Source organism: Schistocerca gregaria, chromosome 6 (genome assembly GCF_023897955.1).
Source record: "Schistocerca gregaria isolate iqSchGreg1 chromosome 6, iqSchGreg1.2, whole genome shotgun sequence".
In the NCBI taxonomy this organism is placed as follows: domain Eukaryota; kingdom Metazoa; phylum Arthropoda; class Insecta; order Orthoptera; family Acrididae; genus Schistocerca; species Schistocerca gregaria.
Genome location: NC_064925.1, coordinates 307,845,611 through 307,861,534, shown reverse-complemented (window position 1 = coordinate 307,861,534; position 15,924 = coordinate 307,845,611). Strand labels below are relative to the sequence as shown.

At 38.7% G+C, this 15,924-nt stretch overlaps 1 protein-coding gene across 2 annotated transcripts in view; it reads left to right on the top strand.

The window, feature by feature from the left end:
* LOC126277936 (protein phosphatase 1 regulatory subunit 14C) overlaps positions 1-15,924 on the top strand; it is an 866,863-nt gene that overhangs the window by 842,547 nt on the left and 8,392 nt on the right. For both annotated transcript variants that reach the window (XM_049977519.1, XM_049977518.1), the window contains one exon: positions 14,571-14,612. In XM_049977519.1, the coding sequence (XP_049833476.1) occupies positions 14,571-14,612 (42 nt within the window). The remainder of the gene's footprint in view (positions 1-14,570; positions 14,613-15,924) is intronic.

The window sequence follows — 15,924 nt, the reverse complement described above, 5'->3', positions numbered from 1 at the left end:
AAGAAATGTCGTTAACGCCATTGCATTATCGTGTCTGTAGCAAAATATTCTGACCCACACAACTACAGGGCTCAGGCCAACCACAAAAATGCCAGCAGGAAATTGGAGAGGTCACTGTTACTCGAAATAATACGTGTTTTCCCTCATGATTGGAGCAATTATATTTTTTTTCCATCGTGGCTACATGAAACAAGATGTTGCGTTTTTACTGCGTTACCGAAGTGATGACAAATGTTGAATAGACAACTCGAAAAAAGATCTTAGACGACGAGGCTACGCTCAAAAGTATTACCAAGAATTAGATTACCATGTAGTGATATTGTCAAGTCACAAGTGTTTCATGAACAGGATGTTTATTAGGCGAAAATATCAAGGATATGCCGCTAGATATAAACAAAACTTATTTATTTTAGGTCGGCTTGTCATTAAATCTGTCGACTAATTACTGCGAAATAGTTAGTGTTCACATACTTCGTGACCTGCTTAACATCGACTCTACCGAGAAGCCGGCCAGAGTGGCCGTGCGTTTCTAGGTGCTACAGTTCGGAGCCGAGCTACCGCTACGGTCGCAGGTTCGAATCCTGCCTCGGGCATGGATGTGTGTGATGTCCTTAGGTTTAATTAGTTCTAAATTCTAGGCGACTGATGACCTCAGAAGTTAAGTCGCATAGTGCTCAGAGCCATTTTCTACCGAGAATGGGAAGCCGTACAAATTGAATCTGTCGAAATAACAATGTGAAAAGAAAACTATGATGAGCAGATATGGCTTTATTTGCGCAGATCTTTGCAGCTTGAGACATTGTTGTATCGAAATAGTGACAAATAAGGCAAGGTAGCTGAGAGCCTCAAGTGAGATGTTCTTTTCTGATTTTATCTCTGATATAAGTTTTTAGAGATAGTAACTTAGATTAAGGAAATGACGTACATATCTAAAGAGCGCAGTCAGACCGGATACGGATATTATCTTGGAACAAAAATATGTAAAGAGAAAGACTTTCTTGGGAAACGGCCCGGGAAATGCAAAAGTGTTTGTAAGATATAACATTACTTTTTGTCTTTGTTTTGCGTATTATTATATGGTGCTTTTAGCACTGTTACTTAAAATACCTTTATCTTTTATGAGCAGAGAACCTCTTTCTTTGGTTTGTGGCGACAAACGTCGTCGAGTGGTGCAGTCTGGGAACAAAAGTCTCAATACGGGTTAATAATGTACAGAAGACAATGAGTACATTTTAATGGTCACCTCAGGTTTATTATTTGTTTCCTCGAGGATATGCCGCTAGATATTAACAAAACTTACTTTTAAATAGTAATACATCTGCCCCCCCCCATTTCGATAGCTTGAATATAGTGGTGGATTATACTTTTCGTACCTCAAATTACTGTTAATGTTGGACGAGCGGGCTAATGTATCTTACCTTTCTGAATGGGACGAAATATTATTAATACTACTGTTACTGTCAGTGGCCTACGTAATCTTAGTTTGGCTTCAGGTCTTGATAACAGCTTTATTTATTTCAAAATTACTGATTCGGTTTTTAACCACGTCGGACGTGGAAAGCAATGATATATATAAGGGCGGTGTGCGGAGTCAGAAAAGAAACTTCGCCCTTTTGAACAATGACGCATGTACAAGTTGTTTGATATAGTTATCAAGACCTTGCCCAATATGACTATTAGGCGTTGTATAAATTTGAGTCATCAGGAATGAAATGCGTGGCTGTCTAGAATTCTTACCGATAGAGGTGGTTAGCACGCTGGACTCGTATTCGAGAGGACGACGGTTCAAGTCGGCCATCGAGATTTACGTTTTCCAGAATTTCCTGAAGGAGCTTGTGATTGCTCGGTCTCTAATGACCTCGTCGTCGACGTCACGTTAAAGCGTAATCTTCCTTTCTTCCATATTTTTTTTTTTTTTTGTAGAATTGTTTGGGGGCTTCCTGAAGATATAAAAATAATAAGATCCATCAGCGGTGATCTGCTCCGAAATCTCCATTCGAACTCGAATGCGGGTAGCTGATAATGTCCGAATCGAGTGGTGGGGCGCTGGCGGGGAAGTGCTGAAGTTCATATCATTGTTTATCTAACAATAGCTGATTAGTAATAAGAACGTAAATTGAAACTCTGTCAAATTGAAAGGCGGGGTCCATGCCTGGAAACGTCTGATTGGTCCTCGTGAAGGGTCACATATTGCTATAACGGTCAAGCATTGCTAGAATCTCAACAGAATACGACGAACCGCAGTCGATGCCATCACAGCGGCACATTCCCTCTTAAGCCTAGCGCCTCTAAGCTCGGATCTGTCACATGGATGTCTGGCGGGGGGGATTGCCCCCACATACCTTTCACTTTTTGCCATTCTTTTTGTTTATTTTCTAATGAACTAGGAATTTCTTTACTAGATTGCAACACGCTTTCCATAGTTATCAGGAACATTATAACATGTAAAAATACAATAAATAAAGTAATGAATATGAGAAATATTATTATATTTTTCTTATGAAACTAACACTTTCATATACATCAGACTTACATTAAGAAATCATGAAAGTCAGAAAGTACAATTGAGTTCTTCCTTCCTACTCAGTTTCACTTTCAATTTCACAACCTTTGAATATGATTGTTTTTGATGGATGAGTGTAACACACATACCTGGAACACCTGCAACAAACTATAAGACACTTTGGTCATCTAGTCTCTTACTCTTGAAACAGATGTGATATCTTCCTCTTGAACAAAATTCAACAGATTGAAAAGTTGCAGTAATGATGGACAGCGTTTTCCCTAGAACGCTTTCCATTGCAGAGATGACAGGCTTTTGTAAACCCATGATATTCTTTGCTCCCTCTTCCACAGCTGGCCTAACGAGCTGTGGATCTAATTCTAGCAGAAACAGCCTTCTTATATTATGCTTCTTCTTATTCCAGTTTGAGTTTTTTATCGTGAAAATTGTTCCAGCATTGAGACAGGCAATATCTATCAAGGTGAAAAAGAGAGATAATGGCCTCCTTCTTGTCCCTCGTTTTGCTAAATGATGTTGGTCATTTGATCAATGCTGTCTATGCCCCCTTTGGTTTCATTGTAGTAGAGATTGATGTTTTTTTGTTTTTTTTCCCCTCTGTCGACTCATCCATCTTGTTATCATTGTGTTGTGTGGAAAGAAGTAGGAGATTCTTAGTAGGCTTCAGTTTGGAGACGTATGAAACCAAGGTAACTACTGGTGTGTTGCCTGTTTTCGGATCTGTGAATAAGAACTTAGCGGAATATAGCTCTCGCCCCTGCGTCTTTTTTAGCTGTTCTGCTACCAGTATGTTTTCTGTTACTCTTCAATGTTCCCATCAAAGTTAACTAGCTATATGGATGTACAATAACTATCTGTTGTTATATTTCTTCCACTTCCTGCCAGCGGATTCGATAGGCGTCTAACAGCCTTTGCACTCCGTTCCTCGGCAGGTCGTTCGTCCATCCCTGCATAGTCCTCCATTTTTAGAACATACCGGGTGCGTGCATCTGATAACACCCTGATCAATATGCCATGCTTCCCAGGCTTGTCTTTTATAAAGACCTTAAAGGGACATATAGTCCTCAAAATAGGGAGAGCATTTCATCGATCGTTAGACCTGCACTTGGTATGTAGTATGTTACAAACATTTCAAGAGGCAGTCTAGTGTCATTATTTGTGCCCATGAGTATCAACATACCAATGAAGGCGTACATTTCTTCTGTGGTTGTAAATTTTAAGTTCTTATTATGAGCTTCTAGGTTTGTATAGTCCACGGTAATCTTCATTATTCTGGGAGTTATAAACTTTCTGAAAGATTCTGACACATTAGAGGTCAGGCCTTCGTGAGTCAAACCTTGACGAAAATTCACTATATTTTGTACGGACCTGCGTACTTGCCTTGGAGACGCAGTAATATATTCCCTACCGCTTTCTGCTGTAACAATGACGCTGGAAGCAGCTGCACGCTGTTCATCAGGGGATGAACTCGGTGAACTTGACTCATTTTCAATTGCTGTGTCACTATCGTATGTCACAACTGCATTATCATCTTCTGGATCACTTTCATCACCTCCACTTGCTTCATTTATTATAGCTGACATCTGTGAGAAACCTCTCATACTGACGAGACATTTTATTAGAACTGCTAGTAATGTACAACTGCTCCAACAACAAAGATTTATTTCAAAACAACAATGGCAACACAATACAGTGGTATCTAGAGTCAGAAACAGCATTACTTTCTGCCATATTGAGAAATAATTTAATGAGGAAAGTTGTCTGACCGATATGTGTAATAAGGGGGCGGGGGGAGGGCAAACACTGCCCGAACTTAAATTAAAAATAATAGGCAGACTTATACAATTCACATAAATTATAAAATCATGACAGAACATACTCTAGATATTTTTCTTGCTTCTTCACTCCAACAAATAGATATATTACACAAATAAAACTAATACCGCCGGCAATTTTTGCGCCCCCCCCCCTCCCCCCTCCCCTCCCCAGTGGTACAAGGGTTAATAGAAGGAAATGGATTCTTGAACCCATTAGCTTTTTAGACTACGAATATAGTTTCAACCTGTTGTTGGAACAAGGCCGAGGATAATCTAGGCTAGGGTACCCTAACCAATATCTAAACCTGTACTCTGCAAGTCACACTGCGGTGTGTAGCGGAGAGTACTTTCCCCCTTTTCTGATCGACTTACGGAGTGATTGTCGATGGGGAGAGTGATTGTCGATAATTATCCTTATTATCTATAATGTCAGAGGTCCCCGTTGTTATCATTTCGCGAGACGTATGTGGGAGGAAGCAATATGTTGCCCGACTGTTTCTGGAACGTACGCTCTCGAAATTTCGACAGTAAACTTCTCCTTGATGCACAAAGACTCTCCTGCAGCGTATACCACTGGAGTTGATGTTGAACATCTGTGCAACATTATCGCGGTTAACAAACGATCTCGTAAACGAAACATACCACTCTTGCTTGGACCTTCTTTATCTCTTCTGTGAACCCAACCTGATGAGCAGTATTTAACAGTAGATCAAGATAGTGTGTTACATTTCTTGAATAAAGTAATTACATTACCCTAACATTCTTTCATTGTATCTCAGTATGACATCTAATTTGCCCTCAGCTAGCTGTTTGTGGTCTAATTTGTGGTGGGCGCTCGATTTGTGCTTGCACCAGTAGATATTTCACATCTGTTATTGTTTGTCATCATTTGTGCACTCGTACCGTAATGGGTATCTCCGCATTTTTGTGCAGTATGATACATTTATTTTCTATATATCTCGTCAGAACGCATTGAATTAAGTACAAAAGAATTTCAAATAAGGGGAGGTATACGCCAGCACAACACGAGGGGCAAAATAAAAATGAATATTCCAGGCACAGACTGATAAAAGCAGCCTAATCCATCAGAGTCAGCTCACAGAAAATCGTTAAGAAATTACCATCCTCAGCATGGTCTGTGCCATGTAAGCTTTTTTAAAAAATATTGTATAACTGATTGGCTGAAAATCCATGTTATAATATAAAATAATTTTTTTATATACAGGTGGTGAACATATGTTAAAATTTGACATACATGTGCTGAATGTCTATAATTTTGTATATAATTAAGCACACTGATAATATGTATTAAAGATGAAGCCTTTACTGATGTGTAAAAGGTCTGTGGCGAAAAAAAGATGAGTATTATGATCAGTCTGCAGCACTAGTGTCGATATTTTGTTAATATTTCAAAGTGGTGCCAAGACTGGCAGCTTGCTTTAACTGTGAAATTGTGCACTCCACAAAACACAAAAAAGTAATAACCTACAACGACAATATTAATGTGTTGCATTTGGAATCAGTTAACCAGTACAAAAATACGTACTTAGACAAACTCACTCATACACAAAGCAGGCACCAAGATTGGGAGGATAAATGCCAACTATCTAGCAAAAGACTGGTTACAAAGATTCAATAGATAGCTTTAAGTGGGATAACTAGGTGTGCAGTGGGTTAAAAAGTTTGCCATATTTTGACTGGAGGTAGTATGGACTGAAAAAAAAAACCAGACCAGTGAACGTGGGCTCAAAAAATTCATTTCTTAAGATATATGGTCACTTGTTCATCTTTACTGCGATGAAGCACGTTTCTATTAAACACATGCATTTTAGAGCCCACGTTTACGGGACATTTTTCCTTGTTTGCGTCTGTACTACTAGCTCTCAAAATGTGGAATACTTTTTTTAACATCATGTAATAACCATGTATGTATTTCCTCTGCTGCAGTCACCAAAACAAAGTTAGACCAATTGCAGAATTAAGTATAGAGAAGAACGCAGATAGACAGCAAGATTACACTGAGGAGCTCTTAAGAGGGGGAGAAGCTATCTTTTAATGTGATTAAAGATTGAACAGTTATTGATTTGGATAGGCATAGTGTGTCCATTGTTATCAGAATTTTGGAAGACTAGTGATCAGCTTAGGCAGAAAGGAGAGAGAATATTTCTCTCAAAGTTCTATAAAGAATGGGTAATAGCCAAATTTGGGGTGCAGGGGGATACTGTGTGGTACCTGCTCAATACAAGAAGCAGCAGTGTGGCCGAGGCCTCCAGCAGCCTCCTGTGTATTTTCGCCTCGCAATGCTGACAGCACGGTTCGGGCAGTGGCTCGTGTCGCAACGGGCTCTCCTGGCAGTGACTTCGGGTCCAGGTGGTCTTGGCTACCTGTGGCTGTGTGTGTTGTGGCGTCGGTCCCACACTCTGCATTGTCCAGCCAGTGGCAGACAGGTAATGAAATGGTAGTGATACACAGCACCACACTGATGGCCGGCGAGCTGCTTACCAGGATGAGTGCTGGCCCCGATGTAGTTGACGGATCGAGAGCCTGTGGTTTCAGGTCAGTCCACTCTGATGTAGAGTCGAAATGTTGCCCATGAACAGCATTCCAGATGGCACCTAAGCATCACAGCCCCATGGTCGTAGAGCTGTGGTACTAATAGAAATGACATTAATATAAAATGGGTAGGTACTTGTATGCTTCTGAGGTGCACTTGCTTGGGTTTGGCCTTGCCGTGTGGCACATATACTAAACATTCTGGCAAATGATGGTGTGGAAAGACCCTCTTGTGCTTAGTTACTGCTGTATCAACTGTTTCCATACATCGCCAAGCTGGCTCGTCTTACAACATTGCAATGGCTGTTCTGTATTTTATAAGAGATAACACACGTGCTTGGTGCTACTGCAAACCGCTTCCTACTGTGCGGTACACGGCAGTGAAAAGATTATTTATATTAGCATGTAAGATCTGGAGGCATGAAAATGGATTTCAAAAGAGCATCATCCACAAATTCTGAAGGTAACAAGGCGTGGTGCAAGATGAAATACTCGAAGAAGAAGAAGAAGAAGAAGAAGAAGAAGAAGAAGAACAGGTATGTGCTATAGGGAATGATGAGTAGTAAATATACAGTATGCACAAGCGTCGAGAGGGAACAATAACAATGAGAGAATTGCCCAGAATAAAACTGGTGGCAGCCAGGGATGCATTCATTCTTCTCTTTTGTTTTGTGTGCTTATTGAAGAAGCAAGGAAGGAAATCATAGCTTGAGAAGTAGACTTAAAATTCAGGTAGCGATGATTTAATAATATTAGATGATGATATTATCATGCTCTGTAAAACTGAGGAACAAACACAGGACTTGTTGAATGGAATGAATAGTCTGCTGATCACACTAGTTGGATTGAGAGTGAACCAATGAAATACTGCATTATAAAAGAAATGCAGAAATGATAAAAGTGACAAACTTAACCCATTTGTGCACACCATTACATTAATGGCACTTGTGGCAGAACTAGACTTCTCTCTCTCTCTCTCTCTCTCTCTCTCTCTCTCTCTCTCTCTCTCTCTCTCTCTCTCTCTCTTGATGACAGTGGAATTCTGTAATTTTGTTATGCTTATTTAAACATCTTACATACCTGTATTACTAGTTGTGAGAAGGTGTCTGTTATTTGGAACAGTTGGCAATTGAATGCAAATCTTCTTGTACAGCCTGAGTCTCATCACATAATGGATTTAAAATAAGTATAATAATTACAATATTTCGTGACTCAGGTTTGAAAACTGTAAATAGTTCCTTAAGGCACCAACAATCACATGCCATTTATTTAAATTTATGCAACATGATTTGTATCATAAGGACACATGCTACTGTTACATAAAAGTAACACTGTACACAAATAAAAACACTTTAATAATTTGTACGCATTATTCTATTATGACTATTCCTAGTGTAATTTTGTATTTGGGGGTACTGGGACTGTGAGAGAAACTCATATCCCGAAAACCTCTCCCTTTCAAAGAAGAAGAAGATAGCAAAAGACTGAAGAAGTACTGTTCAATTTGCCTTATGAAATGAAAATGGTTTGTTCTTGTGTAAATGGTATGACTGCTTCAGTGTTGTTTCTGCAGAATCAAATTCAACTGATGAGAACTAGATAACTAATGTTAAAAGGTACCACAATGCACAAATAAACACGTTGTTGTTCCCCAAACCTTCATCCTGACGGAATATGACAAGCACATGGGTGGAACTGATCAAATGGATCAGAAAGTGAATCAGTGCAGAATAAATATCTGTAGCTGGAAATGTACAGGGCTATTTTCAGTTAGTTACTGACTGTCAGTGTATACATGCCAGGATACTCTACAACACAAATGAAAATACAGTATCTAATATAAATTTTCAAAGAGAAATCATGCAGGTATTGGGTACTTGAGGAGGTACACAGCACAACCAAAAGTGCCTCAATGATCCCATACTCCAGTACTGCTGCAGATGGAAAGACGCACCCGTTTGTGAAAATACAGGATCCTAAAAGAAGAAGATGTCTTGGAATAAGCTGTAAGAACATCAGCACATACACAGTGCTAGAAATGTATTGTGGGACTGTGTGTTGAATGTTTTCTGCTTATAATACCAAGTCATTTATATTTATGATTTGCAGTTTGTACTTGCACTTAATTTGATTATTTTAGAACAAAAATGTATTATCTTCTAATATAAATGAATGGTTTGCACTCCATAACACTTTGGATTATATACACGGTGCAGTATATTGTATTGAAACAAGAGAGGTAACTGTGGCTTTTTCACTTTAAGTGCACTTTTTCTGTTGTAAAAAACAAGAAAAAAGTAAGAGAGAGAAAAAAAATGAAAAATAATTTGGGCACAATTGGATTAACATCAAAATTAAGGAGCAATATAGTAAACAAAGAGATGGAATTCTGCTTCCTTGCTAGCAAAATAACACATTGTGAACAATGCAAGGAGCACGTAAGAAGCAGGAAAACTTGTACAAAGAACCAAAACACAGGCCTTAATTTGAGAGGAAAATGCCGGAGACTGTATGTCTGGTCATAGTGCTCAGAGCAATTTGAACTGTACGTCTGGAGCACAGTGTTGTGTGTGAGTGAATCCTGAGCTGTAAGAAAACTGAAGAACTAGAGAATCACTGTGTTAGAGATTTGACATTACAGAATCGTATTGAAAATCAGGTGATCTGCTTAGAAGTGAGGAGATTCACTGCAGAATCGATGAGAAATGGAATTCGTAGAAAACACTATTGGAGATAACTTTCTCTGCAGAGGCGATATTTACCATGGTGACATGGAGCAAAAAGAAGTTACTGGAATGTAGTATGCTGTATAGAGTCTCACCTGGCTCTTGAAATTGCTGCCTGTGATCAAAAACCACTTGTTTAATAAATTATACTGTTCAAATAAAACTGTAATACTACATATTATTTTTTTTGCACTGCTCCTCTGTTTCCAGGGGTATCAACATATTCATCTGCACTGGGAAATGAAATTCCAGATCCACTATGTAGTTATGAAAGATAGTGTTTGATGAATAAGAGGGATCATTGGAAGACGGCCTGGAGTTCCATTTGAAGGCTCAGGAATACAATTTGAGAAATAAAGTTTATCCAAAGAACTGCCAGATTTTTTCTGAGGAAGGCTCATTTTGAAAGATGTAAACTTCATATAAAAATTGGACTGTAGTTGTAGATGGCAGCGTTTTAGAAAGTTGCAGTTGAATTCAGCGTGGCATATTACGCATAGTGTTTCGTGCGATAAGGTCAACCAATGAGTTGCTGAATCTCTTAGATCAAAATATAATGTAAGGGTTTTGAATCTTATCATAAATGAAAGAGCATGCAGAAGTGCACAACTCTCTTGCATATCTTTGTCTTCTTTGGTAATAGGATACCCAATCCAGAACTACACATTAGGTTAGGAAATATATGTACATAAAAACATTTGCCTCTTAAAAAGAAGAGATGGCAGGCATTAGTGAATAGACCATTTAATAATGTTCAGGTCAAAAGAGTAATGAAGCAATAGAAATGAACGTTTATTTTATGCCTACTCAAAATATGTTTACATTAAATGTGCAGTAAGTTACAATACACAGAGCACATGTGGTGCAAGTAGAAAAACAATGTATTGTAAGGGAAGAAAGAGCATAACTTTATGGGTAGATTGCTATTTGTATTACAGCAACATCTACATGGTGGATCATTCAAGTACTTAAAGGCCAGTAACATATATATACTACATCAGTAAGATGCAAGGGCAGCCTATGATTGATTGTGTGGAGTTGGGAGTCTAGACCTGGGGTATGGAGTATTTTTAAGATTTTGGAAGAACAATAGCAACTTGTAAGTAGTCACTAAAAAGTTTCAACTGTGATGCTGTTAAAAACTTGCATAATACAGACATCACAATCATTTTCTTGAAAGGAAAACACCTGACTACAATAAATTTTTATTTTCTGTGAGAGCTAAGAGTAACAAACTCCCATCCCCCTCCCCTCCCCATGAAACTGGGTCTGGGTACAGACATAAATGATGTTTAGTGCATTGTGTGAGTGAATTCCTGCAGGATATAGAAGCAGTGATGAGTCTTCAAAATATGCTCACTTGAACTTCCACAGGCTATTTTTTGATTTAGTTTCTGGGGAAGCTTATCATAAATAAATTTCCTATAATGCAGGGTTCCTTTTTTATTTGTGCTGGTGTTTACTGGCTTTATATGAAAGGATTCCTTTTTGGCTCATATTAGGGAAATGAATATTTTAATGTTATTGGTAGAGTGTGAGATTTTCCATTGCATATGTTTTCACAAAAACAGTTATACACATAGACACATGGAAATGGGAAGATTTCCAGTTTTTTGAAGAGTGGTCTACTGGTCTTGTCCTATTTTTCACCTTCCATTACTTTTTGTAATCCTTTATTGTAACCTGAAGAGCGTTTGACTGAAAGAAGAGTTACCCCAGAAAATAATTCCGTATTTCGATATTGTGAGAAGAAAAAGTCTACAGTTCCAAATAATCTTTGTTGCAGTAACCTTATAATATTTTCAATAAGTAACAAACAGTGTTTACTTTCTTAAGGATTTTTTAAAGTATGTGTCCCTCATTTAAGATTATTTTGGAGCCATAACTTTGAAAGTCTGCATCAGATAACTGAATCTGAATAGTTCACTTATATTTTTCACTTTAATAGAAATTCAGTGTCACTGCCTTACTTGCAGTTATTACTGACATATTGTGATAGAACCAGTCGTCAGTACTGTTCAGTGTCTCTGTTGTACACTTATGAAACATTTTCATTTATTTTTCCGATAATGAACATGCTAGCATCAACAGCAAACTGCATAATTTCTCACAGAATTTTTGCATGTAATTCACATATACAAAATCCATCACTTCAATGTGACCATTGCCTATGTTAGGTATCAGTATGCAATAATCAGTCACAGATAGCAAGTGGCAGCAGTTGCAGTGGTGTGTATATAAAGCATGTGAAGTAGACGCTGAAAACTGTGCAGTCATTGTTATAAGGGAACTATCTGATGTCCAGAAGGACTTGATCATTAGCTTTTTTGCAAGGGTGGAAGCATTTTTAAATGGCTACATCTGTTAACTGCTGATGTGCTGCTGTTTTACCATATATGACAAAATGGCACTATCCAAAAATGGACCTGAGGCAACTGTGGTTCACCACAGACTATAGATGACAAGGATGAACAACAGCTGTGGAGATGTGTATGGGCAAATAGACATGCAACTCTTGAGCAGCTGACCTCCCAGTGGAACCAAGGGGCTACCAAAATTGTCTCCCCAAAATCTGTTCAGCAAATATTAGTGTGTATGGTCTTCAGCGCAGATGTCTGGTTCATGCACATTTGCTGGACTGCTGCTCATCAGTGATGAAGGCTGGAATTTGCACATCAGTACCACAACTAGATGTCCACTGAGTGGTGTTGTGTGACCTTTTGAGTGGTGATGGGTGACCTTCACAAATGAATCACATTTTATGCTCCATTGAACAGATGATCGTTAGTATGAAATGTCTGAAAGCAATCACCCAGCAATGATCATTGGAAGGATCCAGGCCAGAGGAAGGAGCATTATGGTCTGGGGAATGCTTTTATGGCAGTCCCTGAGTGATCTTGTCTTTCTGGATGGCACAGTGGATGAACATTAGTATTCATCTACCCTTGGAGATCATGTAACCCCTACATTCAGTTTGTTTTTCCATGGCACAAAGGCATCCACCAGCAGGAAAGTACAACATGTCACACAGCTTACAGCATACATGGATGGTTTGAAGAGCATCAGGATTAGTTTACCATACTCCTCTGACCACCAAAATCCCTGAATTGAAACCCAGTTAAGAATCTGGGAGACCACCTTGATTGGGCTGTTGGCAGAGAAGTCATTCCTCAAATGAGAAACCTGTCACAGCTGGCCATGACACTGGAGTTGGCGCAGCTCCACATTCCTGTTGGTACCTTCCAGAACTTCATTGACTCTCTTTCTGCATGTCTCCCAGCAGTTCACACCACAGAAGATCGTTATTTAGACTTTTGACAGGTCATGACTTTAATGTGCTGGACAGTGTAATAGGAATAGATTATGTCCAAGTACTGAGTCTTGTGGCATTCCTTATTTAACAGATTCATAATTTGAAGAATGTTGAGTTAATGTGTTAAAACTTTTATGTTGTATTTCAGCCACTTACTTTTATCCACTTGGGTATGATTTTATCTAGCCATTGGATGTTCCCCTAATCCCCACACTGTCAAGTGTAAGCAGTAGTTAGGTGTGATCTATGATATCAAACTATTTAGAGAAATGGCATTATTCATGATGAAGATGCATCAAACATTTGTAGATTTAACTTCCCGAAAAGCTAAAAATTTCAACAGAGCTTAAATAAACCAATTTATTATTTCAAATTTAGTATATTCTTTGAACTTATAGGATAAACTACGTGAATGAATAATTAATGGAAAATCTCATATAAAGATGTGAAACAAATGAAAAGATGTGAAACAAATACTAACAAAGAGATAGAGGGGCTGGCCAGTACTTACCTCAGCTCAGTACAGCCGATAGATACACAAAAAACAACCGAAAATTTACGTTCCTAGCTTTCGGAATAAATGTTCCTTCATCAGGGAGGAGAGAGGGGAAAAAGAGAAGAAGGGAAAGTGGATTTAGTTACTCACAATCCAGGTTATGAAGCAACAGGGAAAGGAAGACAGGGATGCCTCCATCCTTGCTACCCTCCCTGTTTTCCTTTCCCTGTTGCCTTATAACCCGGGTTGTGAGTAACTAAATCCATTTTCCCTTCTTCTCTTTCTTTCCCCTCTCTCCTCCCTGATGAAGGAACATTTATTCCAAAAGCTAGGAACATAAATTTTCAGTTGTTTTTTGTGTATCTATCGGCTGTACTGAGCTGAGGTCAGTACTGGCCAGCCCCTCTATATCTTTGTTAAACTACGTGAATGTAAAGAAAAAAAAAAAGTGGTGCTTATAAAAAAATCATGTTGTTTTAATTTAAAAATATTGCATACTAGAAAGAAGGAAGTTTAGAAAAGCAGGGAAGTACATAAAATGCACCTTCAGTAGCATTTATTTTAAGGACAAATGCAATCACAATGCAGAGAGAAAAAGGGGGTTAACCAAAATTATAGTTGCAAACTGTCTTTAAATAACATTTTTACAGTCATTTACTGTGCTTTTCTAATGAAGTAAAGTGTATTGAGATGTAAATGTATTAACTTTAGTTCACAGACCTGTCTAATCACTCAATACATCCCTTACAGTTTCATTAGGTACTTACAGAACTGAGTTGGCACATGGTCAAGTGACAGTTAACCAAGAGATGTATTCCCAAGATATTTCACATTTTTTATATCCATCTTCCTTCATCTCCAAAATACACAAATTTTATGAAACAGAAAAAAATAAATAAATGAAAACCAACTGAAAATTTATTAAACATTTGATATTGCATTAGATGTTTACAAACACTCAGAAAACATTAGTTGATTTTTTGCATTAGTTGAAGTGCAATGCAGACCTTATTCCACAATCTTCTTAATGTCAGTATAAATTTTAGCAGTACATTGGATAGAAAACTGTTTCCATATTACCCTAGGTGAACTCTGTTATTATCTCAGGTTGGCTATTAATGTTTTGTTATTTTTCTTATTGCAGGAGCTCCTCGCTGATGCAAAGAAGTCACCTCATGATGTGAAAGTGAGTACTTTGTCACAAATTCAACTATAAATTCAGTTATGTATGTCTTTTTAGATTATTCATCTGCAGACAGCATTGAAGAGCATTGGTTGGAGGGGAGGGGCCTATGTCAGACCTAGATGATGACCTATAAAATATATTTTCAAACCCAATGTTTATTCTGTATTCATCAATGAAAAAGAAGCAGATAAATATTGAAAAAAATTTGTTGAAACAGTGATTATTTAATTTTGGTTTTCCAAGGATCTGTAGTCTTGACCTTTTCTTGAGTTTTAAGTCAGTAAGCAATAAATATTTGTCTTGTTACTCTCTGTGGTATTTAAGGACTAAACCTTGGAAAGATGGACACAAGAATGAAAATGAGGGAATATATTATGGAACTGATAGATTATGGTTCATCTTATGGAGGAGACGTTGAGTCACAGACAAGCACAAGAGAAAGACTGCTATAGATTTGAGCTTTCGGCCAAAAGGCCTTCTTCTAAAGCAGAGAACACACACATGACTACTGTGTATGGCCACTGAGGACAGATGGCATACAGCAGCTGTGCCTGATGGAAGAAGTATTACTTGAGTGGTGGGGGTAAGAAGGAGACTGTGTGGAAGGGGAGAGATAGCAGTGTACTGGTGGGGGTGAGTGTAAGTGTAATGCTACTTGTGTGTGTATGCAGGGATGTGGTGGGGACAGGTTGGGCCACCAGGTGTGGTCAGGAGGTTTGGGAGGATTGTGGATTTTGGGGGGGGGGGGGAGGGGGGGAGGGATGAAAGGAAAAGGAGAGAAGTAGAGGAGGGGAAGAAGAGCAGCAGGTGTATTGTTGGACTAGGGGGCTGTTCAGTGGTGGATTGGGAGCAGCAGGGAAGGGGTTAGGTAGATGAAGGACCTGGATTAGTGAAGGTTGAAGCCAGGGGTTGCAGGAACATAGTGTATACTGCAGAGAGGGTTCCCACCTGCACAACTCGGAGACGATGGTTTTGGTACAATGGATCCAGATGGTGCATGCAATGGAGCAGTCATTGAAGTGAAATACATTGTGTTGGGCAGCATGTTCAGAAACTGGGTGTTTCTGTCTTGTGGCCACAGTTTTTTTTGTGGCCATTCATACGAACATATCACTTGGATGTAATGTTCAATTAGAAAGCAGCAGGAGGAAACTCTCTCCATGCAACATATCCTGCATTCCCATAAGCCCTCTGGCTGCAGCACTCACTACTCCTTGTCTTTAACTACCTATTCTCTTCCCTGCTACTACTCCAGAACTGTAAAGCCTTCTGTACCACCAACACATCCACTGTTCTTATTTCCCTCCTCTAT